The sequence below is a fragment of the Saccopteryx leptura genome, chromosome 11 (genome assembly GCF_036850995.1).
Source record: "Saccopteryx leptura isolate mSacLep1 chromosome 11, mSacLep1_pri_phased_curated, whole genome shotgun sequence".
Classification (NCBI taxonomy): Eukaryota; Metazoa; Chordata; class Mammalia; order Chiroptera; family Emballonuridae; genus Saccopteryx; species Saccopteryx leptura.
In genome coordinates this window covers 9763448-9788098 of record NC_089513.1, presented here as the reverse complement: position 1 = coordinate 9788098, position 24651 = coordinate 9763448, and the positions used below count along the sequence as shown (strand labels likewise).

Genomic DNA, 24651 nt, shown 5'->3' with positions numbered 1-24651 from the left:
CACAGTACGGCACAGGGTCCAACACCTCATCCAACCCAATGAAAGTCTGTTGCATCAATGAGTGGGTGAATGTTGAATCAACGAGTGACGAAAAGATGAGAGATCTGAATGGGCAACTTTATTCAAATAAGCTCTATTATAGTTCACAGTCTTCTGTGGCTTTGTGTACAACGCCAAAATGTCCATGGGATGTCCCTCTGAAGTGGGATTGTGACGTTTTCTCTTCTCTCTGGTGATACAGTGTTTGTATCCCGACTCAGACCTCACCTGCCCAAGTATCTGGTTTTGTGCCTCAATATGTGTATGAGTTCGAGGAGACATGGTGGCTTCCCTGACATGTTTATGGCCTGAAAGGAAATGGGGAGAGATCGTATATATTAAGGATCTTGGCTTCAGATGAATTCATGTGTCAAGTATCTGTGCATGGTTTCCCTTGCATGGTACTGAACTGTGCATGTGGCCGTCTCAGCCAGTTCACGTGGCAGTAGGTGCATGCAAGCAAATACCCACCTATTACCCCAGGGGATGAAATATCAGAGGAGGCATTTTCCCTGCTAATGGCATTTTAATTTCAAATGTCATATTGATTTAGTTGGATTCATCCTATACCTATGGAATATAATTTACTGTGTCAACATTTTGTAAACGTTACTTGAACCCAGTTGATAGAATTCAGCTAACTCAACATGGGCCATGCAGCTTCTGAGCATACTCTCTCTCTATATATATATTATGAGGGATACGATTCAACCTCTGACCGGAGTTCGGAGGGAAGATGCTTGATGGACAGTCCTGAGGTGTGTTTGGAGGACTTGGCAGCATTGGCCACAGATTGCATGAGGGTGGGGGAGATGGAGAAGTCACAGGTCATTCTCAGATCCCACACTCGAACACTTGGGCCATGGAAGCTCTGTTTGCTGAGATGGGGACGTCTGCAGAGGAGGAGCAGGTTTGGGGAGGGGGCACAAGAGCAGATGTGAAGGTGAGAAGTTTGAGATGTCTTGAAATGTCACGTAGGCATCGGAATATAGGGATTAAAGGAGAAGTGAGGTCTAGAGATACACATTTGGGTGTCTGCAGTAGTGGGTGGTCTTGGAAGTGATGGGGTGGGTGAGATCGCTTGGAGCAAGAGTGGGAAGAGAAAAGGGACCAACAATTAGAACATAAAGGGAGCAGGAGGGGCCAGCAAAGACTAAGAGGATGTGATCTGACTCCCATCCACCTTAGAAGGAAACATCCATGGCATTGGCAAGTGCAGGAGACCCGGTGTCAGAGAGGTCTGAGTTTTACTGATACACTTGAGTGCTATAAACATTGAAGCTTTTTAAATGTGTGCCAAATATGGACTTTACTAATCTTTGCCCCTTCCCGTAAAAATATTTAGGAAGAAAAGTCATTTAATGTGATAACATTTTTCAAATTCTAGATTAATCTTTATTTCTCAGTTCTCAGATATTTGGTTAAAGGAAAGAGTTGTATAACTATGAGAAGGTATTTTAAATTAAACATTGAATTACACTTATGCCCATAATATAAGCAGATAATTGTAAATTAAGAAGTTGATGAGATTTGTTGGGGTCAGGTCGTTTCTTGAATTTTAGATTACATCAGAAAAACAATGTGGAGTTGTGGATTTAGTCTCGTGTTAAAATTATGCTATCACGCCCTGGCCGGTTGGCTCAGTGGTAGAGCGTCAGCCTGGTGTGCGGGGGACCTGGGTTCGATTCCCGGCCAGGGCACACAAGAGAAGTGCCCATTTGCTTCTCCACCCCCCCTTCTTCCTCTCTGTCTCTCTCTTCCCCTCCCACAGCCAAGGCTCCATTGGAGCAAAGATGGCCCGGGCGCTGGGGATGGCTCCTTGGCCTCTACCCCAGGCGCTAGAGTGGCTCTGGTTGTGGCAGAGCGATGCCCCGGAGGGGCAGAGCATTGCCTCCTGGTGGGCAGAGCATCGCCCCTGGTGGGCGTGCCGGGTGGATCCCAGTTGGGCGCATGCGGGAGTCTGTCTGACTGTCTCTCCCCATTTCCAGCTTCAGAAAAAAAAAAAATAATAAAAAAAATAAAAAAAAATTATGCTATCACTTTGAGGTTTGGGTGGGTCGTGGTTAGTCAAAGACTCTCTTGGTAATTGTTTGTGGAAGGGAATGAAAGGAGGGATGAAAGTCCTGTTCTAGAAAGAAACTGAGCAGCCTCACTAATAGCACACAAACCTCTACCTTTTATCATCAAAATGTAGATGTAAATTTTTTCTGAGATCTTCCAGAGAGTTGTTGAAAGTTTGATCACCTTCACGTAGCTATGCACTCCAAACTTTCCTGCTTCTAGTTCATTTTCGAGCAACTATAACTGGTATGCTAACAAGTAGAAGCAAAGACATCTCTTAGAAAGAACTTCGGTCACTAGAATAAATTGACCTATATGGTTTCTCCTGTTATTACCTAAATATTTTAAAGTTTTCAGCAAAAAACGATTTTATGTTTGAGCTGGTCTAATTTTTAATATTTTAAAAAATTAGAAAATTATCTAAATTTTGGGGTCTAAGTAGGTTTTTATTATTTTTAAATAATCCTGATGAAGTCACAGTCAGAAGCTAAGTTCAAATTCATCAGATGCTTGACCAAAAGGATGATCAGTAGTCTAAAATTTAAGTAGTTGATGTTAAAGTGTTATAGGAATATAAAGCATTTATGAAGAGTACTTTCAATAACAAAAAAAGTCAGAAAAGAAGGTTAAGGGCTTAAGAGGCATCACATAGGTGAGTTGCAGCTTTCAGTGATAACTGATTTCAGTCGAGTGGGGCAGAAATCACTACTAGGCAACAACTACTGTAGCTACTTTCCTTTGTTAAAAATTATGTCCTTGAGCACACACTCACTAAAGTTCTAAAGGAAGGACTAATTCTGATGACTTAAATCTAACATCTCCCCACGCCATGCTTTCAGAATTCCATGACTTGGGACCATATTCCAGGGCAGGGAAGCCAGAAAAGAACAAGTTGGACCTGTGTCTCTAAATGGGTCACTATAAAGAATTGCATTACAATACAATTACAATTGGGTAGCATTTCCCAGGTTATGAAAACAGAAACTCTGCATGCCACTGATATGGTACCGACTAAACAGAAGGCAGGTCTGAGAGTGAAACTTACCCGACCTTCAGCATAAAAGAAGAAGATTCTCCCAAGACTGGGACTCTAGGAGTCTGGACCGATTGGATAGGCTTAGATGAGTTATCTCAATTACTGACAGCCTTCGTTACCTAACCGAAGAAGCTAACACACATTTTTTGTGTGTTTGGGATTTCAAAGCCAAATTTATCTTCTCTCTAATTCGTATTCAGGTAACCACTGAGTGGCTGAATGGAGGGGGCCCTTTCTTGACAGAAGTAAGGTCTGCACTAGTTTGAGTGCTAGCTGTCCCTATCCGTTTCTACATCCCCTGCACACAGTTTCCGGCTCCTCCCAGGCTGCTGTTCGAGGCGGCTTGAGGAACCTGGATGCAGTCCTCTAAGAGGCTGTTCCAGAGCTCTGAGGCTCAGTATGTTTTTAAAATCACAGAAATGAATGCACTGTACTCTCTACTGCCATGATTTTCTCAAAAAGTAAGTCTAAAATTCCTGTGGAAAAAATAAATAAGTAAAAATAGCTGATAATGTTTTAAAAACAAGAAGCAATTTTGAATCCGAAATATATATTTTTATTAAACAGTTTTAATCAATAGAAGATAAAGGGAGAAGTTACTGGAATAGAATATAGCTCAGAGAATTTACTTACCTAGTTCAATTTAGCTTCAATGAAGAAGGATCATATTTGGGGAAAGAGTTTAAAGAAATAATAGTAGAATAAGTGATTATTAGTATAATTACATACGTAGATTTTGACTTCATAGCCCCCTCCCCCCTAAATTTATAGAAAAAATAAAAAATAAAACAAACCAAAGCAGCAGAAGACCTGGGTAATTAGGAACTGGGTCTCAGAGAAGAGAAGGAGTTTCTAAACATAAGAGCAGTTAAAGAAATCATATATTTTTAACTACATACAAATTTAAAATAGGAGTGGGGAGGAGGAAGGGCTGAAGAGGTGGAACATGGAGGACTTTTAGGGCAGTGGAAGCCTTCATATGACACTACATTGGTGGCTACATGTCGTGCGTTTGTCCAGACCCCTAATGCACAACACCAAGAGTGAGCCCTAATGCAAGTTACTGGATGGACTCGGGTGATAGTGGTATGTCAATGAGGCTCATTAGTTGTGACAAATGTCCCACTTGGTGGGGGGTGTTTATAATGCGGAACCTAATCAATGCAAGTATGCGGGCAAGGAGTATCTCGGAAATCTCCTTACTATCCATTCACTTTTGCTACAGACCTAAAATTGCTCTTAAAAATAAAGTTTATTAAAAGCTAAACATTTCCTTTTGTGTGCATGTGTGAACTGCCTGTTCATGACTTTTCTACATTTTTTTCTATCAAGTTTTTGGTATTTTGTGCTCCTCATGTTTAAGAGTGGGTTTTTTTTTCTTTTTATACATATTAGAGATATAAGCCTTTGTGGTGGTGTGTTTTGTGAATATTTTCTTCAATTTGGCTGGGTTTTGGTGTTTTCTGATATACACTTTTTTGTTATTTATTATTCTTTTTTTTTTTCAAATACAGTATACATTCAGTATTATCTTGTGTTAGTATCAGGTGTACAGCATAGTGTTTAGACAATCACATATTTTCCAAAGTGTTTGGCCCTGATATTTCCAGTACGCATTGGCACCATACATAGTTATTATAGTATTATTGACGATGTTCCCTGTTCTGTAGTTTGCATCCCTGTGACTATTTTGTAACTGCCAATTTGTATATAATCCCTTCATGTTTTTCATTCCCTCTTCCAAATCCCCTCCCCTCTGGCAACCATCAGTCTGTTCTCTGTATCAATGAGTCTTGTTTCTGTTTTGTTTGTTAATGTTCCTTATATTTCACATATAAGTGAAATCATATCATATTTGTCTGATGTACACAATTTCAGTTGTAATTTTATAGTCAAATTTATCAATATTTTCTTTCTCTGGATTTTGAGTTATAGTTAGAAAGCTTTTTCTTTCACAGAAGTTAAAAAGAAATTGACATATATATATTTTCTAGACATTCATGGTTTTATTTGTTATATTAGATTCCTAATCCATTTGGAGTTTATTCTCAGGTATGGAGTGAGATCTGGATATGGTTCTATCTTTTTCTAAATGGTTACTCAGTTTTCCCAGAGTTGTTTATTTAAATATCCATCTTTATCCCATTGATTTGAGATGTTGCCTTCATCATATTCTAACTTTTCTTGGGCATTTGGGTGTAACTCTGGACTTTCTATTGACTTTTGTAAATTAATTTTATACCTGTTGCTTCACTGAATTCTTTTATTGTTTCATTTGCTTTTATCATTAATTATTTATGGTTTTCCAGGTATATTCTTACATCATCCACAAATACAGATTATTTTACATATTTTTTCGACCTACTCATTCTTCTGATTACTTGTTAATACAGTCAGTACAATGCTCAGGAGTAGCAAAGATAATAGGCATTTTTTTCTTTTAAGTATTTTTAAAATTTTCTTATTATAAATGGGTATTAAATTGTGTCCATGGCTTTTCTATCAGATGTTGAGCTTATCATATAAAGCAGTTCTAACCACATCTTCTTTGAAAAAAGCACAAACTTTCTGAGTCCTAGTTTTTTCATATTGCAAAATGGCAGATTTAGACTTAAATGATCTCTAAACTTGCCTTTACCTATTAATAAAAAATAGAATTAGATTTATGTTTCCCTCCTAGGCCACTGAATTTATAGAATTAATTTAAATTTATGTGGAGACTTTAAAATAACATTGCAAGTAGAAGAACACAGCTAAATTATAGTTTTAAAGCAGCCATGAAGAATGGAACAATGATTTTAAAGGATAAAAAAATAAAAGCTTACAGAAAAAAAATATTATTTACATTTAACTTGGCCACTGCAATTGTTAAAGAGTGAAGCTTAATGAATCTGGAGATTTAAAAAATATTTTTTTCATGACAGATAATGATATTCAAGACAAGGTGGAAAAATATAGTTCAGAAAATCAAATGAGACCAATTATTACATTTATTTGGGAAGTAGAAATTCTGTGGTGGAAAGGGAATTCTAATTTGCTTCTTAAGAAATTAGAATTATATTTTTTGGGGGAAGAAATCTCTTGTCTAGGTGTATTCATAAATATCATAGAACTAAAAAAGTTTAAATAAAAAAGGTCGTGAATAGGCAATAGTGATGACTAAGTCCTTTGGGAATTTACCATTCGCTATTCTATTGCGATCATGACAACATGATATGACATGGCACAAATAAGTGAAGCCATTCAGGCCTCCAGTGTTTGGAATTCTGATTGGAAGAGATACTAGGAAGTTCCAGGGATTGCATTCATTTAAGTGTCTAAAGAGAATACTACATCACAGTATTGATTGCCAAGGGAAAGCTATGTTTATTTAATTCAAAAGAAAAAGAGAAGAAGAAGAAGAAAGTGGAGAAGGTAGAGAGAGAAGAAAGGGAGGGTAAATATTTACATGTAAATACAAATGCAGACTAATTGAATTCTTTTTGCCCTGCTCATAGTGAAACAAGGACTACGGTCAAGAAGTAAAAATAGACCTAACATGCAAAGCATTTAGAATAAATTAACCATGACACAACATGCAATTAAGTCCTGGAACTTGCTACTACAAGATTTTATTCTAATAGATAACTTAGATTAGAAGGATTAGATATGGTAAGTACAGTTTATACCAAAATTTCAATCTCTGCAGTTCAGAACAAACAAATAATACACCAAACAAACAAATAAAACACAAATGACCAGTTTCTGGAGATATTCTAATATATTTTAGGATGTGGAAAAAATTTCTCTTAACTAACACTTTATCGCTACTCTTATTGATGGATCTTAATAATTACCTCTAAAAATAGTGCTCCTAAATAAAAAGCAGAAATGATGTATGAATTCATTGCTTTTCAAAAGGGAAGGTTAAAAAGTAGCCACAAATATATATATTATAAACAATTAATTTTCCCTATCTCAATTATGCAAAGAGAAACTTCAGGGGGAAAAGGTGAAAAACATCTTAACGTCAACGAGTAGAAGCCAGTTCAATGTTGTGAGAAGAATAATAATTTAGGAGGCCTGTCGATCTGCATTCCAATTTCCCTACACCCCTCTCACCTCTTGCCTCTGCCTCTCCACACCCTTGTTATGCTTAGGGTTTAAATGTAGGAATTTCCCAAGGAGTCTTCCCAATGAGTTTTTCTTCTTCTTGCTCTGGACTCTCTGCCTGGGAATCTCAATCATGGTTTTCATTATAATCTATGCGTGAAAGGCTCCAGATTAATGTTTCTATCACCAACCACTTCTATATACAGAACTGAACTTCCAGTTACTTTTTCCAGCTGCGTGTCCTATGGGCATTTTAAATTCAACATATCCAAAGCAGAACTTATTATTTCTTCTTCCTCTGTCGTGCATACACCTAGGTGCCAAATTCTTGGTCCCTGTTCATGACATCCTCATCCATGCAGGCAGCAGAGCCTGAAGAGCCACCACCCCTCGACCTTACCTTTACTAGGTATTTGCTAGCTCTTTCCAGAACACATCATGTACCTAATTCTCGTGGGCTTTGGCTCAGGCTTTTCTCCCTGGTATGTTTCTCATCTTTGTTTTCCAAGTTCCAGATCAAATACTCGCTCACTTGTGAGACCCACTTCCCACGAACTGTGTCTTCCTCAGAGATTTCATCGGCTTGCCTTTCTGTCATAACACTTATTTTTCTGTAGATCACTTTACTCATCTGTGTAACACTTGCTAAGGCTGAGACTATCACATACATGCTGGAGGAAAGAGGAATCAGTTCTTGGTTTCTGACCTGAAGGAGTCTCCTAGTCTGATAATGGTGGCAACCTCCACATTAAACTTGATTAAATATTTTTTTTAATCTTCAAAAAAACAAAAAGAACTGTTGTTCAGGTAGCTGGAGAATGATCCCAAATTAAAAATTTCCAAAATTGGTAGTCATGACATCTAAGCTACGGGGAAAATCATCCGTTTCCTTGTAGAGTTAGCACGAGGGTGACCGTGAGAAAGCAGTGTTCGCGCCAGACACTGGGGTTTCCCCTGGCTACTTACGCAATTGCTCGCTGAGTAGGTAGGACATCCACACTGTGGAGCTCTGGGTCTACATAGACCATTTTGGTTTTTTCTTCCCAAGGTCTTCTGCTGGGAATGATAGACATTTTAATTCACTTTATATGATACCTTTAAAGAGAAGGTAGGGCTAGTGGTTGATTTGAAGATAATATCAGTAGAGTATGTTTCAGATGAAACTTTCATATACAGTGTTAAAGATAACCAAGTTCCAATTGTAGAGGAAATGGGCCGTATGATGACTTGCTCGTCCCCCAGAGTGCCTATTTACAATCGTTCACTTCACTGAGGCAAGGGACCACAAGGAAGATGTTTATGATGTGTGGGTATCTGTGGGTGCTGTGGGTGAATGCAAGAATGCAGAAGAATCTCTGTTATTTGCCTGGTCCCAAGGATAAGCATCAGTCAGAGAAACTGTGTCGATGATAAGCTCTGAAGGACGTAGGTGCAGTAAACATCTCTGCTAGATTCTGGCAAAAAGGTATAGGAGAGGGGAAGGAACTTTCTTCTTGTTTTAATGGGACTAAATGAAGGTTCTGCCCCCTGCTTGGGGTCTGTAAAGGCACTGGGGAGCCTTCTTGGTGGGGACCCTGGAACTCTCTCCAAGACCGAGGTGGGGGATTCTCAAACTCCGGGCGACTGAGGATGAGGATAAGGGCACTGGAACGGAAGAGAAACCCGGAGGCGTCTGTGATGGTGATGGGTGATGAGCTACTGTACACCGTGTGACCATGGGTAAGTAAGTGAGGACAAGAGACAGTCAAGTTTAGGTTATTAAAATTCATGTGCTCAGGAACCAGTAAGGCCCATGGTGATCATTGCACGGCAAGGGAGAAGAATGTATATGACATGCTAGTTCCCATAGCTGAGCTTCCGTCTCAGACATATGTTACTTTGGGGTCAGTTAGTTGGGAGTAAGCTATTGTGAATGCGGTAGTGTAAGGGTTGGCTGGATTTAAGTGGAGGAGACAGCAATGATGGAAAGCTTTAATAATGGCAGATAATCCAGGAGGATTATCCAGCTGTGTGTCACTCAGGTTTCTTGCCTTTTACCTACTAGCTATTTTACCACTTGAAAGTCCTTGATACCTACAAGAGGTGGCTAGTAGACAGACTGTGCATTTAAAAATATTTTGGTTCACTTGAGTCTAGCCAATGAGCAGACTCAGAATACAGAGATCAGAAAAACCTTCTCCATCAGAAAAATTACTGCAACCACTAAGTTAAGATGGATTAATTTTCAGGCTACTTTAGTTGATATTTGATTTTGGATAATCCCCAGGATCCCCTTCGTTCTGGAAAAGAGGCAAAGCTAGAGAAAATTGAGAAGCAACTATAGGATGATGGTATCCAAAGATTCCAATAGCTTTTCACAACAGAGGACTCGGTCATCTGGGTGAGCATTGGCTATGCTTTTGAAAGCATCCAGCCAGAAGAACCAGGCTTGCTGTTCCTTCTGTGCATAGCAGATACAGGTGGGTGCAGCTTCTAGCTCAGCGATGTGATGCTGGAGCCAAGACTGGAACGTGTGCCCCATGTGGTGTGTTCTAATGGTAAAGGGGCCAGCAACCGATTAGTCCCAACCTACCTTGGTCTACGCCTGGCCTCTTTTTGAGAGGAAAACCCACTCGGTGAACTCTGGTCTGTATTATCGCAGGGAGAGTCTGGTTGTTGCTAATATGACTTTCCATTGCCAGCTTGGAAGGGTGGGGAAGAGGCTGGCAGGGGAACAAGAATGAATTAACACCCCACTCTTCAGCTCCTAGCTGAAGTTGCTTGGTGCAGGTAAGCGTCCAGGTGAGGTGACTAACCTGGCAGGTAGTTGTCTGGAAAATTCCAAGTCAGAGAAAACCAGAAAGAAGAGGGAGTCAGGGAAGCATGGAGAACAATACAAAGAGAAGCCACTGTCAAATACTTTGGGGTCCAGATGAACTTCTGAGTTTGAGGAATGATGAAAATATTCTATTAAATTTGATTCTAAGTCCCTATGCCAGGCATTTACACAGGATAGGGTTGGAAGTAATTAGTCTAAAAGAACTGAAGGATATATTGCAGTAAAATTGTAGACCAAACTCACAGTTTAGTCTTGCTTTAGTCGAGCGATGCTCCCTCTCCCAAACAGAGGGTATGTTCTGAGACAGGCTAATAAATGCTATGGACCCTGACATTTGTTTGGCAACAGGAAACCAACTGGCATTGAAAAGAACAGAGATGGGCACGTTACCTCTTCCAGTCTGGTTCACACACAAACTGAATGAACCTCACAATGACCTCCTAGGTCAGATGCTACTTTGAAACCTGGTGCAAGGGCTAAATGTTTATAAGGTCCTTTAGGGATAACATGTACTCTGAGTCACAGGGAAACCATCCCAGGAACTTGGTCTACATGTCAACAAGCAGGTGCTTGTGCAGGGTGTAGACTGTACATAAGGTCAGCCTTTAAAACCCAATTCTAAGGATTTTAGGGAAAAAAATCAGTTTAGAAATGCTTGCTTGGTTTCATTAGAGAGTGGCTAATCAGACCACCACCCTCCTAAGTGCGTGGGGAAACGTTTTCTCTGTGAGTGAGAGCAAATCACTTTGGGGAGAGATCAGATCCTCATCATTGCTACCACCAGACGCAGTGTGACTGTAGTATCGATTTGCATATTCAAACAGGCTGCTCCCATCTCTGCTGCCTTCGGGAGAGATAAGCTCACTACTAATCTCGAGAAAGACAGAAAATGTCCAATGATCACATGCAGAAGCCTGAAATCTCTTCAGGTGGCTTCTCTGGGGGATTGCTCTGCCGGGGAGGCTGCTTATGTCCCCCCCAGGAATTCTTGCTCAGTTTTGGAGCTGCTGGAGGGAATGCCCTGAGCCCTGGTCTCTGCCATGTGTCATGTCCGTCAATCCTCCTGGTTTTATTTGGCATTTTATTCTTCACCTCACTGCTACCCTGCTTATCCTTGGTTCAGTGTCCCAAACCCATCTTCCATCAAAACTGGCTCTCACAAATCCAAGAGCTGTGATCTTATCTCTGAAGTGTCTTATTTCTTTATATGTTTTTGACTGACTTAAAAAATTATGAAATATAACTTGGTTGCATCAAAGTACATCCAATATATGCCTGCAGTTTAACAAACAGAACATTGCCAGAACCTCTGAAGTTCCCCTCCCCCTCCTCATCCTTTTGCCAATAGAATTCTCCCTCCCCACTGGAGGTAAGCAGAGGCGAACATTTCCTTAACGTGGCCTGCCCTTCTACCTAAGCATCTTTAAAAACACAATCTGGCCTGGCTTGATCTTTTTGTACCGGGAACCCTATTGTGTTGTTTTTTTTTTGTTTTGTTTTGTTTTCACCCTGACTGATTTGGCTCCTCAGCCTGACTTCTAACTGGTACGGGACCCCACGTCTCCCATCGTGGCAATTCTGGGTATCAGTGAGCAGATGGGGTCATATTTAAGGGGTGTCAGGAATATATTCTGTGTCTTAAGATAGTGAGAATTGAACAACTGTGTGATGGTGTGGAGCACAGATTTGGGGTGCCCAAGGCAAGTGCTGGTCCGGGAAAGCTCTGGGTTCTCTGGCTGGAGGGAGGAGACACCCCCTGGGCACTTCACCAGGACTGCAGGGGCGGGGGTACTCAGGGATGTGAACTTTTGCTGCCCAAACCAAGAAAGCCCCAGGCAGATTGGGTCAGGTTAGTCACCTCAGCCCTTCCTTCCACACATCAACTTCCATGCTGTTAGCCATGGCCTCTGCCTGCTCTTGACTCTGAGCTTTCACTCATAACTGCCCTTGACTCCTAACAGCTCTCCTCACCCTTGTGATGAAAATGCTCCCGACCACATCTGTGGATTATTTGCCTCAGAGGGATCAACTAGCGCAGGAGAGGGATAACAGCAGTAAGAGCCCAGATTCTGTGAGGAAAATGCTCTAGTCTATAAAGGTGACTGAAGTGATCCAGCTTCTTATACTGTAGGATAAAACATAATTCTGTACTATAAGTACAATATAACGCGGCCCATGTGGGCATGGAGCGCAGGTGGGAAGCAGGAAAATCACTAAAGGTCTATTCTGCATTAGATGCCACGCTGGTGAATAGATACTTCCATACACACATACATATATAAAATTCATACATGCCTGCATTTAAAATGAAAACAATTGATCCAAATTCTATAGAAACAGGGACCCGAGAATGAAGTTACTTGCTCAAGGTCACACAGCTGGTAGTGTCACCAAGCTGGGATTTCACCTCCATTTAGTATTTTATCCTTTGCTTATTCCAAGTTCATATATGATCTAATAGGGGAGGAGTCCAAATGAGACCAAAAAGCTTATCATGTAAAACAGCAGCCGCCTCCCTCCCCCTCCCACTCTGCCTCCCACTTAACAGGGTCAGCAACTCTCAACTGTTTTTCTCTTTTAAATCACTTTATTGAGATATGATTGATTCAATATGATGCTTTCATGGGTGTGTACTTATCTCCAATCTCAACTCCTTTAGTGCTGCTTCTTGTATCTTCCTCCAGACATCTAAAAAAACAAAAAACAAACAAACAAAAGAACACACATACCAACGTTGACCCTCTTTGCTTTTTCCTTTTAGAGACCTTAGGACCATGTATGTGCCTTTTGGATACTCCAGTCCCCACCCACCCCTCACAATCTCCTCCTAATGCCCCTACAGAGATACATCATACACTTTGTTCAGCTCAATATGTAACATCTAAATCATTACAATAAAGAGAATATTATCCACAACTGAACGATAAAGGGTTGGTCTGATACACATTCCACTGCGTAATCTTTGTTTTCTCTAGACTTACTCATGATCATGTTTTCTAAATTTTGTGTGTGTGTTTGCTTAGTTTTCAGTGTTCCCATCAGTAATGTGTTCCTTTCAATGCTGGTGGACAGCTCCCCAGGGGTCTAATATGTCCAAACACGTCTGTCCCTCTGATAGAATATTCACCTTAGAGAACTTTCAAATGGCCAGGATATTCCATTTTAGCATTACAACATACAGTTAAAGGCAAGGTGGGCAAATGCTTGTAGGAGTAGTGTGCAAGGGAAAGTCAGAAACACCATGTAAAGTGAAGCCTCTCTCCCCTGAGACAGTGAAGCTCCCTTTTCTCCTGCAAGCCCAGTCATCTCCAGCCCCGCCCCCCGGCCAGAGCAATCCTCTCCCCCCAACTTCCTCCCCCACTTCGTTTTCCAGCACTTTGCTCTCTTCATTTCTCTAGGACTGCACGGATGCTGCTCTGTGATCATTAAATGTAGACATGCTAGACTAGGCAGCCTTGAGGGTAGGCTCCACCATAGTTCTCCTTAGATACCAGAGTTGGAGGAGGAGAAATCAATCAAACAAACAATCACCAAAATCAGTGATTGAATTTGAGAAGCAGAACTTGCCATAGATAGAAATACCCATAGTACCACAGGGTATGAATATCTGCATGGACTATGTAAACATACTATATGTGATGGTAATATCAAATTAGATAGAATTCCATGCTGAAATTTGATTTATTAAAAATCTGTACTTGACTACTTTGAATCGGATCTGTAGCTGATTTTCTACCCACTTTTAATTTGCTCTAGAAGGTGTCTGAGCACAATTCCTTCTCAATGGCATTATTTAAGACTGCCATGGTCATCATGAAAGGAAGCAGGGAGTGTCTGAGTCAGAGGCTTTATATTTCAGAGTCGTGCAGGGAAGTCTTCCAGACTCACCCAGCCAGTGACTAACTTCCTCTATGAAGACAATAAGGTAAGTATTTCTCAAGCCCACAACTTAAAGTTTGGCCAGACCCTTTTGAGAGAGAGACAGAGAGAAGAGAAAGAGAGAAGTGCATTAATTATGACTGCTTCTTTGTATCTGAGAGTCTAAACTCATCAAACAATATCAAAAGTGTTGCCTCGTCCTGTTTTTAGCTTCTGTCTCTATGGCTTTGTCTGTGGCTGATTGTACGTGGCGTTGCGGGCAGCATCACCGCTCAGGGGGTCAGAGACCAGTCGAACACTTCCTGTTCCATTCTTGGAACAATAAATAGCATTTAGAGGATTATGTATAAATCTAAAGTCCATATTTCCAGTGATCTTATTGAAGGCACTGTAGGTTGAAATATATTAATTTTTGAGGTTAGAATTAAACTTTGTTTGAATTGCATTACAAAATACACATCTGATTAGGGATTAATCAATATTGATAACCACATTTTTAATAAGTGTTTGGAAATATTTCTGCAAGAGAGTAACTGTTTATAGCATTACATTTAACTAATGTGGTAACAATAAAAATTAAACATTTTAAATAGTAGTTATTTATATTTTCTCCAATCTGTGTATTTTGGTCTGATAAATAGTTTTTTTCCCATCTCAATAATGTACTGTAAAATATGATTATTTTCTTTTACAGACAAAATTATTCTAAGATTAGATAATATTTTGAGCAAATATTTTTGGTACATAATTTATCAATTAAGTATAATAAGCTTGGATACATGAAATATTATCATTGTAATTTCATGTTTTATTGAACGTGTTTTGTCCCTGGTTTTTCTTATGCTTTATTAAAATTTTCTTCTTTTTCTTTTCATTAGATTGTAAAAAATTCTTTAGTGACTAAATATTTATCCTTTTCTGTTAACAACGAAGGGGTAAAACATGTCTTTGAATGAAATATACCGTAAGTAAGGAAATAGGTTTCAGGTGTCCGCGGACTTCTAGATCTCAAGTCTGATGTTTGTGATCAAAAATCCTTCATGAGTTTTATTCACTTGAAAATGATAAATTAACTACATATCAACATATTAAGCTAAAATATTTATAGAAGTAAGTTGAGACTATGGTATGCTTTTAGAAAAATATAAAATTAATCAAAAGTCAAGTTCTTACCATATGAAAAGAATTTTCCTTCCTCGTCACGTCTGGACAGCGGCATTCCGAATAGCGTCTTACTGACGTCTTTTCTGTAGCTTCACAGAAGTTATTTTTCTTTTCACTTTCCTTTAGTTATTTAGCTAGGACCCAAGTCATCAGGTGCTTGTTGATTTTTTTAAAGAATTGCTGTGAAAAGAAATTATAGGAGAAATAAAAATCACAGGTTTGGTACCACGTAATGTTTATCTGTCACTTGATGGAAACTGGGTGTAAAACGAACTCAGGCAACCTTGAATGCAGTTATCTATCTGCGGAGATTCAGACTTTATGTCAGATGAGAAGGAAAATAGTCTTGCTTTCATTTCTGGCGCCTACAGTGCATCTGCATAAAGCTTATAAAATCAATTATGTGAAGCAAACATACTTTTTGCTATTTACTTTCAACATGTATGAACAAGAATGCTTAATGATACATTATATAATGCCATTTATCATTTTAAAAGTCATTTCTTCAGAATTGATAACGGTCTAGGAATGTCTCGGTTCATATTTCTTGGTAATGATGGTTTTTCTAGTATGGTCTCTCTGCCATAAAACTTACCTAAGTGATAAAAAAATATATACTTGATGCCCAAATACACAGATGTCTGTGCAGTGTCTCTTCTCTTGCATATACGTTTTTTGAAAAGTCACTAAAATTTAGAAACTGAAAATTTGTGATTTTTGCTGAGAATGTGATTTAAAGAATGATTTGAAAGGTACCTCTTGGTAAAAAAGTAAAATATAAATTGTAAAGCATCAAGACAAGTTGGAGCTTGACCAAAGAAAAATGTGTCAAAAAGTGTGTTTTTGTGCCTTGGGATATGGTACAAACAAGCAGCTTCCAGACCCCATTGGACCAAACAGTCCAGTCCCCAAACAGAGTCATTTAAAAATCTTCAAGTCTTATTTTAAAGACTCTATGATATACCAAATATATTGAAACATCCCCACAATTCTCTATTAAATATAATTTTCACCGTAAATAGTTTAAAAAGATTATTATGGGCCTCACCTGTGGTGGTGCAGTGGATAAAGTGTTGACCTGGAATGCTGAGGTCGCTGGTTTGGGGCCCTGGGCTTGCCTGGTCAAGGCACATATGGGGGTTGATGCTTCCTGCTCCTCTCCCCTTCACTTTTACTCTCTTTATCTCTCTTCTCTCTAAAATGAATAAAATCTTTAAAAAATAAAAAAGGAGCCAAAAAAGGTTGTGACTCTGCATTTAAAGTTATTTTCCTAAGAATGATTAATTTCATTTACTGTAATTTTCAACAATCAATAGGAAATCTTGGAAATTGTTTCAAGAGAATCTAGCTCACAATTTCTCCCTAAAATTAAGGAACTTTTTATGGCTATAAACTTAATATAAAAATCAACTTATGCTACAATTTAGTGTATTTACTTGTATGTTCATTAATTTTGATCTTATCATTTTTTATCTTTTAGAAGTAATATTTATTTTTCAGATGTAAAATGTGATTTTGAGTCCCTGAAAAGTTTGGGAGTTTTAGACTCTGCCAATTTGCTCACTAAATTCAACATGCAATCAGTTAAAAATCTTCTGGGTAGTTATTAAAAGAGCATAGATGTTCTTTCTTGGAGTCAAGGGTGTGTGTAGTGTGAGTGCCTTTCTCACCTGTGTTTTCAGGCGGAATAACTGTAGAGAGGGACCCATAGTGAGTTAAAGGCTGACTGAATTTGACCTTCAAAGAGAGTCTCATTTTGGCCTTGGGCCTCACTGATGTTCTCAGAGCTTGGCATACCAAAGTGCAGAATATGGAGTCATCCGCGCACTCTGGAAATATCCAATTTGTTGCTGTTCAGGACAGAACAGATTGTGACCATTTTCTTTTTTTTTTTTATTTATTTATTTATTTATTTATTTTTATTTATTTATTTTTTTTTTCATTTTTCTGAAGCTGGAAACGGGGAGAGACAGTCAGACAGACTCCCGCATGCGCCCGACCGGGATCCACCCGGCACGCCCACCATGGGGCGACGCTCTGCCCACCAGGGGGCGATGCTCTGCCCATCCTGGGCGTCGCCATATTGCGACCAGAGCCACTCTAGCGCCTGGGGCAGAGGCCACAGAGCCATCCCCAGCGCCCGGGCCATCTTTGCTCCAATGGAGCCTTGGCTGCGGGAGGGGAAGAGAGAGACAGAGAGGAAAGTGTGGCGGAGGGGTGGAGAAGCAAATGGGCGCTTCTCCTGTGTGCCCTGGCCAGGAATCGAACCCGGGTCCTCCGCATGCTAGGCCGACGTCATTTTCTAGAGAATAACAAATGTAGCAGCTGTCACCCGCTGACCATCTACAATGGGGTCAGGCATAATAGGGAGTTGTTTCTCAGTTTTATTTTTAAACTCAAGCTCCCGTTTGGTAAAATAGAAATTGAAAACTTATTTTAATGTTATTTTGAAAGGCATTGACCTTGTGCGACTTCAACAAAATCAACATGATGCCAATTTTAGAATTTTTTTTTCTTTCCAGAAGTTAGAAGCGGGGAGGCAGAGAGACTCCTGCATGCACCCTACTGGGACCCACCCCACATGCCCACCAGGGGGTAATGCTTTGCCCATCTGGGGCATTGCTCCATTGCAACTGGAGCCATTCTAGTACCTGAGGTAAAAGCCATGGAGCCGTCCTCAGCGCCTGGGCCATCTTTGCTCCAATGGAGCCTTGGCTGTGGGAGGGGAAGAGAGAGACAGAGAGGAAGGAGAGGAGAAAGAGTGGAGAAGCAGATGGGCACTTCTCCTGTGTGCCCTGACTGGGAATCAAACCCAGGACTTCCACACACCGGGCTGATGCTAGAATGTTTTTGTTTTAAACCACATGCATGTCCCTCCTCCTGACCCTCTTTTGCTTCCACCCCATGCCCTGGCCTCTGATGCCAAATGCCCTGATCTTATGGTGTGGTCCTCTTACAGGGGTAAGGGGGAAGGATGCATGCTTTTCTCTCCTGTAAATCCATCATCTCACTGAAAAAGATAAAACTTTAAAGCTCAGAGAGCTTAAAGATTTGACCCATTCATACAACTCTTAGCAGTAAGGTTGGGATCAGGACTGGGTCACTTAAGAATCCACATGTCTTGGGACTGGTAAAAACCATCAGGTGTGATATCACAGAATATTCCAGAGGAATAATTTGGAGCATTCATGTTAATTTCCCTAGTCTCAAACAACTTCTACTGTGGCATTGGAATAGTTTGAATATTATGGAGAAAGTCTACAAAGAAATACCAAAACAGATTCCCCAAAGAATTTCACGATAGGGGCAGAAACAACATTACCAAGAGTTCAAAGATAATCACATGTTCATCCTGGATTCTGAACTTGCTGTCATACCTTAGGTTCTCTAGTAAGAGACAGATCTCCATGTTGAAAAGTCTTGTGAATGTTTATGCTATTGCACATAATATGGTAATTACGTTTCCATTCCCCCCCAAATCAGAAAATTGTTTGAAAATAATAAGAACACTTATAAGACCAAGGATGCATAATGTTTGAAATTAGGATGGTCCTAAAAAAAAGTTAAGGTGTATGATTATTCTAAGGATGTTTATGTAGGCTATAATGGAGAGAATGGGTAAGGAAATGCTATGTTAAATCTCCATGACTATACCCCTCTAATAGACTGTCTAGTGCTGTAATATTTATTTCACTGCAAACAGCACTTCTGCTTTATTTCAGCTTAAAAATATGAGGTGATTTTAGAATAGGCCCCTTGAGTGTGTCTGCTTAGGACTTGACAATGAAAGTATCAGAGGCCACTGTATAGAAATGCCACATCAAGGAGACATGGGAATATGTCCTAGATAAAATATGAGACCATAGGCAGAAATGTAGAAACATTGCACTAGAGAATATCAAGGTAAAACCAAGGAGCATAGTATAACCTTGTTGCCAGAAGGGATAGTTTTTGAATGTTGGCAGCAAGAATACTGGACAAAAGAAACTTTTTTTTGTTGTTGTTGTTGTTGTTATTGTTGTTCTAAGTTACTGCTGGTCACATCCACGGCTGAAGAAATGAAGTGTTTAAAAAGTAGAAGACAATACAACCCATCATATTCACAGAAAAAAGACTCAGAACTCACTTCATTTCCTCATTCCTCTCCAGGTGACGCTCCGTTTCACGATGGCCTCCCTCGCTGCGGTAAATGCAGAATTTTGCTTCAACCTGTTCCGAGAGATGGATAACAGCCAAGGCAGTGGAAATGTGTTCTTTTCCTCCCTGAGCATCCTCACGGCGTTGGCCATGGTCCGCTTGGGTGCGCGGGGGGACTGTGCTGCCCAGATGGACAAGGTCAGTCTTGGGGCTGGCTTCTGCAGTGGATCCTCAGGGCAGCTTGTTTTCCCTTAATATATTTGAATGCAACAGTCCCAGGTGGGGAGGAGGTACACAGCTCACAGGTCTTTTTGTCAGCTGGGAGACAGCACGGGTATTTCCAGAGCTGTGGCATTGGTCGTTTTCCGCAGGACAGGTTCTTGAAGTGTGTCTCCCAGACCAACAGCATCAGCATGGCCTGGAGAACTTGTTAAAACTCAAGTGCTTGGGGACCTGGCCGGTTGGCTCAGTGGTAGAGTGTCGACCTGGCGTGCGGGGGACCCGGGTTCGATTCCCGGCCAGGACACATAGGAGAAGCGCCCATTTGCTTCTCCACCACCCCCTCCTTCCTCTCTGTCTCTCTCTTCCCCTCCCGCAGCCAAGGCTCCATTGGAGCAAAGATGGCCCGGGCGCTGGGGATGGCTCCTTAACCTCTGCCCCAGGCACTAGAGTGGCTCTGGTTGCGGCAGAGCGACGCGCCCCGGAGGGGCAGAGCATCGCCCCCTGGTGGGCAGAGCATCGCCCCTGGTGGGCGTGCCGGGTGGATCCCGGTCGGGCGCATGCGGGAGTCTGTCTGACTGTCTCTCCCCGTTTCCAGCTTCAGAAAGAAAAAACAAAACAAAACAAAAAACAAAAAAACAAAAAAACAAAAAAAAACTCAAGTGCTTGGGCTTCCACCCAGACTACTGAATCAGAAACTGTGGGGATGGATGGAGCCAGCAATCTGTGTTCTAATAAATTCTCTAGGTGTGCATGAAAGTTCCAGACCCCTGCTGTAGTAGATAGGGATCAAAAAGCAGGGCTCCAAGGACACACCAATAAAGCCCTAGTTTAAACACCGGTGACCTGGGCGCAAATGACATAATAGGGCATTCCAGATAATAGCCGCTTACCTGGATGGTCATCACATTGTCACCACCACCTTTAGAAAATGCTTATTAACTCACTCTGTATGCTGTCCTGAGCCAGGCAGCACTGGGAAGTGAAATGGTCATAGATTCCCTCTCTCCTCTCAAGAATTTGTCATTGAAATTCAGGAGCAGAAAAGACACCAGGCCCAGGCTCATGTGGAGGGAAGTGTCACCTCTTTTGCCAGCCAATTAGCCCCATTATGGCATCCATTTATATGTCTCTTTTAAGCACTACCATGGACCCAACTGTGTTTTTCTTTCTGACACTCGAATGGTTACAGTTGGGCCAGCACAAACCTCCCTAAACTTTTCTTTTTAAATAAATTCTTCTAGATGACTATAAAATATCTTGGCCTACTGATAGCATGATGTTCCAGACATGTCTTGAATTTTCTTGGTTCAAGGAAGGGTCAGCTACTCTCTGCAAAGCCTGGCTCCTTTACCAGATAATATTAAAGCCCAGAATCGGCATAAGTGAGGTTCAGTGGAGTTAGTGTGATTGGGCAGTTATTTGTCATTTGAGTGAAAGAACCAGAAGAGCATATTTATTTACAAGGTAGTGTGTTCAAGTTCATTTTTCTTTAATTTAATTTTACTATTACTGTACTTTCTTGTTTTAATAAAATTAAAAAAAAATTTCTTTCCCCTTTTTTGAAATTCCTGTTCCTCTCTTCTCTCTCACATAACATTTCCATTGAAATAGAGTATGCTGTAAGTTTTTATCCTAAATCATGGCTTCATAGTATAGTATTATTTAAAACTATACAAATTTATATTTCCTACAACACAATTGGGGTTGCCAAAAACATTACAAAAATCATCATTATAATATATAATTTGTTCTACCACTTCTGTGGGAAGATATAATAATTTTGTAATTTGGCATGAAGACACAGGTAGAAGCCCACTGAGGTATAGGTGACTCATAGTATCTTCTTTTAACCCTTAATATTAATATCCTGAAATTTCTTACATTGTATAGACCCATAATTTTCCTCTTTTTGCAATCATTTGAATATGTTATCAATTATATAAAAAATTTAAAAATTTTTTCTATAGGGTATATGAAACTATAAGACTTCTAGAATTTTAAATTATGACAAATATGCTATTTGAAATTTTATTTAATATCTACCTCATTTAAATATTTACTAGTATTATTATTCATCTTCAGCTATAGTGGTATTTTTATTGTATCTGTAATTTCTTAGAATTTTTAAAAATATAAAAACATATGTATCATTTTAATATTGTACCAGTCTGGTTTACTAAAAGCCAATTAGAAATATCAGAAAAGACAACCAAATTAATATCAAAATGAAGTAAAGTTAGAAATAAAGAATAATGTCAAATATTCTTATTTATTAAAGTTTTTTTCAAAAGTTAAGAAGAATGATTTCTGGTGGTTCATTGTCTGGGTTCCAGAGTTACCTCAGAAAAGGCATTAGGAAAAATGGAAAACTGCTTAATTTTAAATAATTGCAAGATCAAAAATTATATCTTCTAAGTCCCAATTCAGCTTCATACTTAGGAATTCCTAGGTAGTTGAAAACGATTTCAACATTTTATGCTTTGGTGCCACGTGGTTAGCCTTAACCTTCAGTTAGCAAAGTTTTTATTTATTTTTTGTTTGACTTTACATCCTTGTCCAGGTTCCATCAGTGAGTAGTCAATGACTCCTGCAGAATGAGTAAGCTAAAATTAATAAACACATTTCATTTGTAGCCATTGATTTCACTCCCCCAATTTACACTTTCTCCAGCAAACCATGTTTAACCAGGTCAGTAGGGCAGCTGCACATTTCCGCCTTCTGTGCGCGTGCGTGTGCGCACGCTCACAGACACTAACCATGAAGTCTCTATGCCTAATTTTCTTTCTCCAGGTCCTTTCTTGTTCAGCCCAACTGATAACTGCTTTCGTTGTCCCTGTTTGCAGATACTCCACTTCAATGCCGTCTCTGGACGTGGAAATTCTTCTAATTCTCAGGTAAAGGCAATGTTTTCTTTTTAGAAAAACAGATTGCAAGACTAAATTTAGAAAAATTCCTGTCTCACTGGTATTACTTCTGGTTTCTGTCCTTTTATAGCCAAGGAACGTGTTTCATTCAGATTTCCATATTGTGAACATTTCAAGCACGATTCTTGATAATTTCTTTGTTAACTATTGATTTACCAATATTTTACTTGTGTGTTGGCCAGATTTCAGCATGATCATGTGGAACAAAATGTTTTAATTTTGTCTTTGATATTCACAGCCAAGTTACATTGGTAAAATTAATTATTTAGTACACATATTAGGCAAATACATCATCTTCTGTTGATGATTTTATCCTAGGGTTAATCATTTATTTTAGTAAATCCTTTAATTAATTTTGATCACAGACACTATTGTGAGAAAGGTAAGAAATGGTCAGTTTAGGTGGCATTCTTTGCTGCTTTCACAGTGTTATTATTTCTCATTTATTTTATGGTGTAATATAGATGTGCTTCCTACATAATAAGAGTATGTATATCTTTGCAGTCCAAGAATAAAGTTTTGTAAATCTTTTTAATAACAGCAAGGACTCCAATCTCAACTGAAAAGATTTCTCTCCAATATAAACACAGTCCACAAGGATTACCAACTCAGCATTGCCAATGGTCTTTTTGTAGAGAAAATGTTTGATGTTCACGAGGTAAGTCCAGCCTCCTGTTTTAGAAAGTTATTTCCATTCTGGACCTGAGTCTTCTTTAATCCAGCATTTGAATAAAGCAGTGGTAGTCAACCTGGTCCCTACTGCCCACTAGTGGACGTTCCAGCTTTCATGGTGGGCGGTAGTGGAGCAACCAAAGTGTAAATAAAAAGATAGATTTAACTATAGTAAGTTGTTTTATAAAGATTTTTTCTGCCAAACTTAGCGAAAATCCAACATAAAGTACTTGGTAAGTAATTATTATTATATGCTTTAATTTGCTGTAACTCTGCTTTATAAATTTTATAAAGTAAAGTTACTTCCCTACTTTATAAATCACCATTGCTGTGGAACAAGTGGGTGGTTAGAAAATTTTACTACTAACAGAGATACAAAAGTGGGCGGTAGGTATAAAAAGGTTGACTACCCCTGGAATAAAGGTTTGCATCTTTCCACTGTGACATACAAAGGTGATCTTTTTTTCTTGTCACTACTAATTATGTTCCCAGGTGTATTAAAAATATATCATCACCTATTTTCAAAGTACAACTTTACTTCACCCGAGTGGTCCACATATTCAGGGTCACTATGTGAACAGGTTCCAAAACCAAAGAGAACTTGCCCCCTCGCTGTGTTGTGGCACTGTCATTGGGGTGAGGGGAGCAGACACCCACTTAGGGTTGTCCATGAGTATACTACAGTGGTGGGATTCAGCTGGTTTGCACTGGTTCTGCAGAACCGGTACCTAATTTTTTGTTGAGTTTGGCAAACCAGTTGTTAAAATGGCACTTGTAATTAGGGTTCTCTCTAAGGTGGGCACCTGGGCAGCCGCCTGAAGTGGAAATCACAAATTTACATTCCTTACTCTTTTTTAATGATCATCTGTGCAACAGCGTATTCTAATCGTCCATTCTGTCCATAGGTGAAAAAAATTTGACATTATGCTTGTAATATTTATTTATTAATTTCATAAAACTTATTATACCTTTGATGAAGTGCTACATTTTAATTTCCTTGCGTTTGTTACTTCAGTAGGAAGTGAAGACGCCAATCAAGAATCAATATGGATTTATCTTAAATAACAGTTTTATTGCTTTTGTCAGGTATTATTTAATATTTTTTATTAATGTTTTAAAACTCATAACATAATCTAGTTTTGTATACCTCTTTTATTGTTCTTAATTTAGTATTAAATGCATGAAATAATAAATTATCTTTTGGTATATCATTTTTTAATACTTAAAATGATCATTAGGACAGAGAACCGGTTGTTAAATTGTTTGAATCCCAGCCCTGCTCTGCTGGGGTAGTTTTGCATCTCCAGTGTTGAGCTTCCCTCCTGTCAGTGCTCCTTGTTTCACTGTAACTGACTTACCTTTTCAGTAAGATTTGTTAAAAGGGTTCCTAGAAAGTGATACAGCCAGATGAGGCTGACCGTGGTGGGAAACAGCCCAGACTCCATGCCGAGGTGGGGAGGAGGTTCTCTTGGGATCAGCAGATTAAATTTTAGTATTACTAGGTGGCATTTGTATTACCAATTCATTCTTCATAGTATTTTGTTTATCCAAAGACCAGTCGGACCAGAATGCCCTCTGTATGTTGCTGTGCTCAACCCATACTTTAG

The 24651-nt window shown here is 39.5% G+C and overlaps 1 protein-coding gene across 3 annotated transcripts in view; it reads left to right on the top strand.

The window, feature by feature from the left end:
- The window catches only part of SERPINB7 (serpin family B member 7), a 43933-nt gene that overhangs the window by 5620 nt on the left and 13662 nt on the right, over positions 1 to 24651 (top strand). For 2 of the 3 annotated variants that reach the window (XM_066352697.1, XM_066352695.1), the window contains exons 2-4: positions 19239 to 19424; positions 22292 to 22342; positions 22914 to 23030. In XM_066352697.1, coding sequence (XP_066208794.1) covers positions 19257 to 19424; positions 22292 to 22342; positions 22914 to 23030 — 336 coding nt within the window. In that variant the 5' untranslated portion in view covers positions 19239 to 19256. Of the gene's footprint in view, positions 1 to 13930; positions 13972 to 19238; positions 19425 to 22291; positions 22343 to 22913; positions 23031 to 24651 lie in introns of those variants that run through there. The other variant, XM_066352696.1, reaches the window with a different exon arrangement.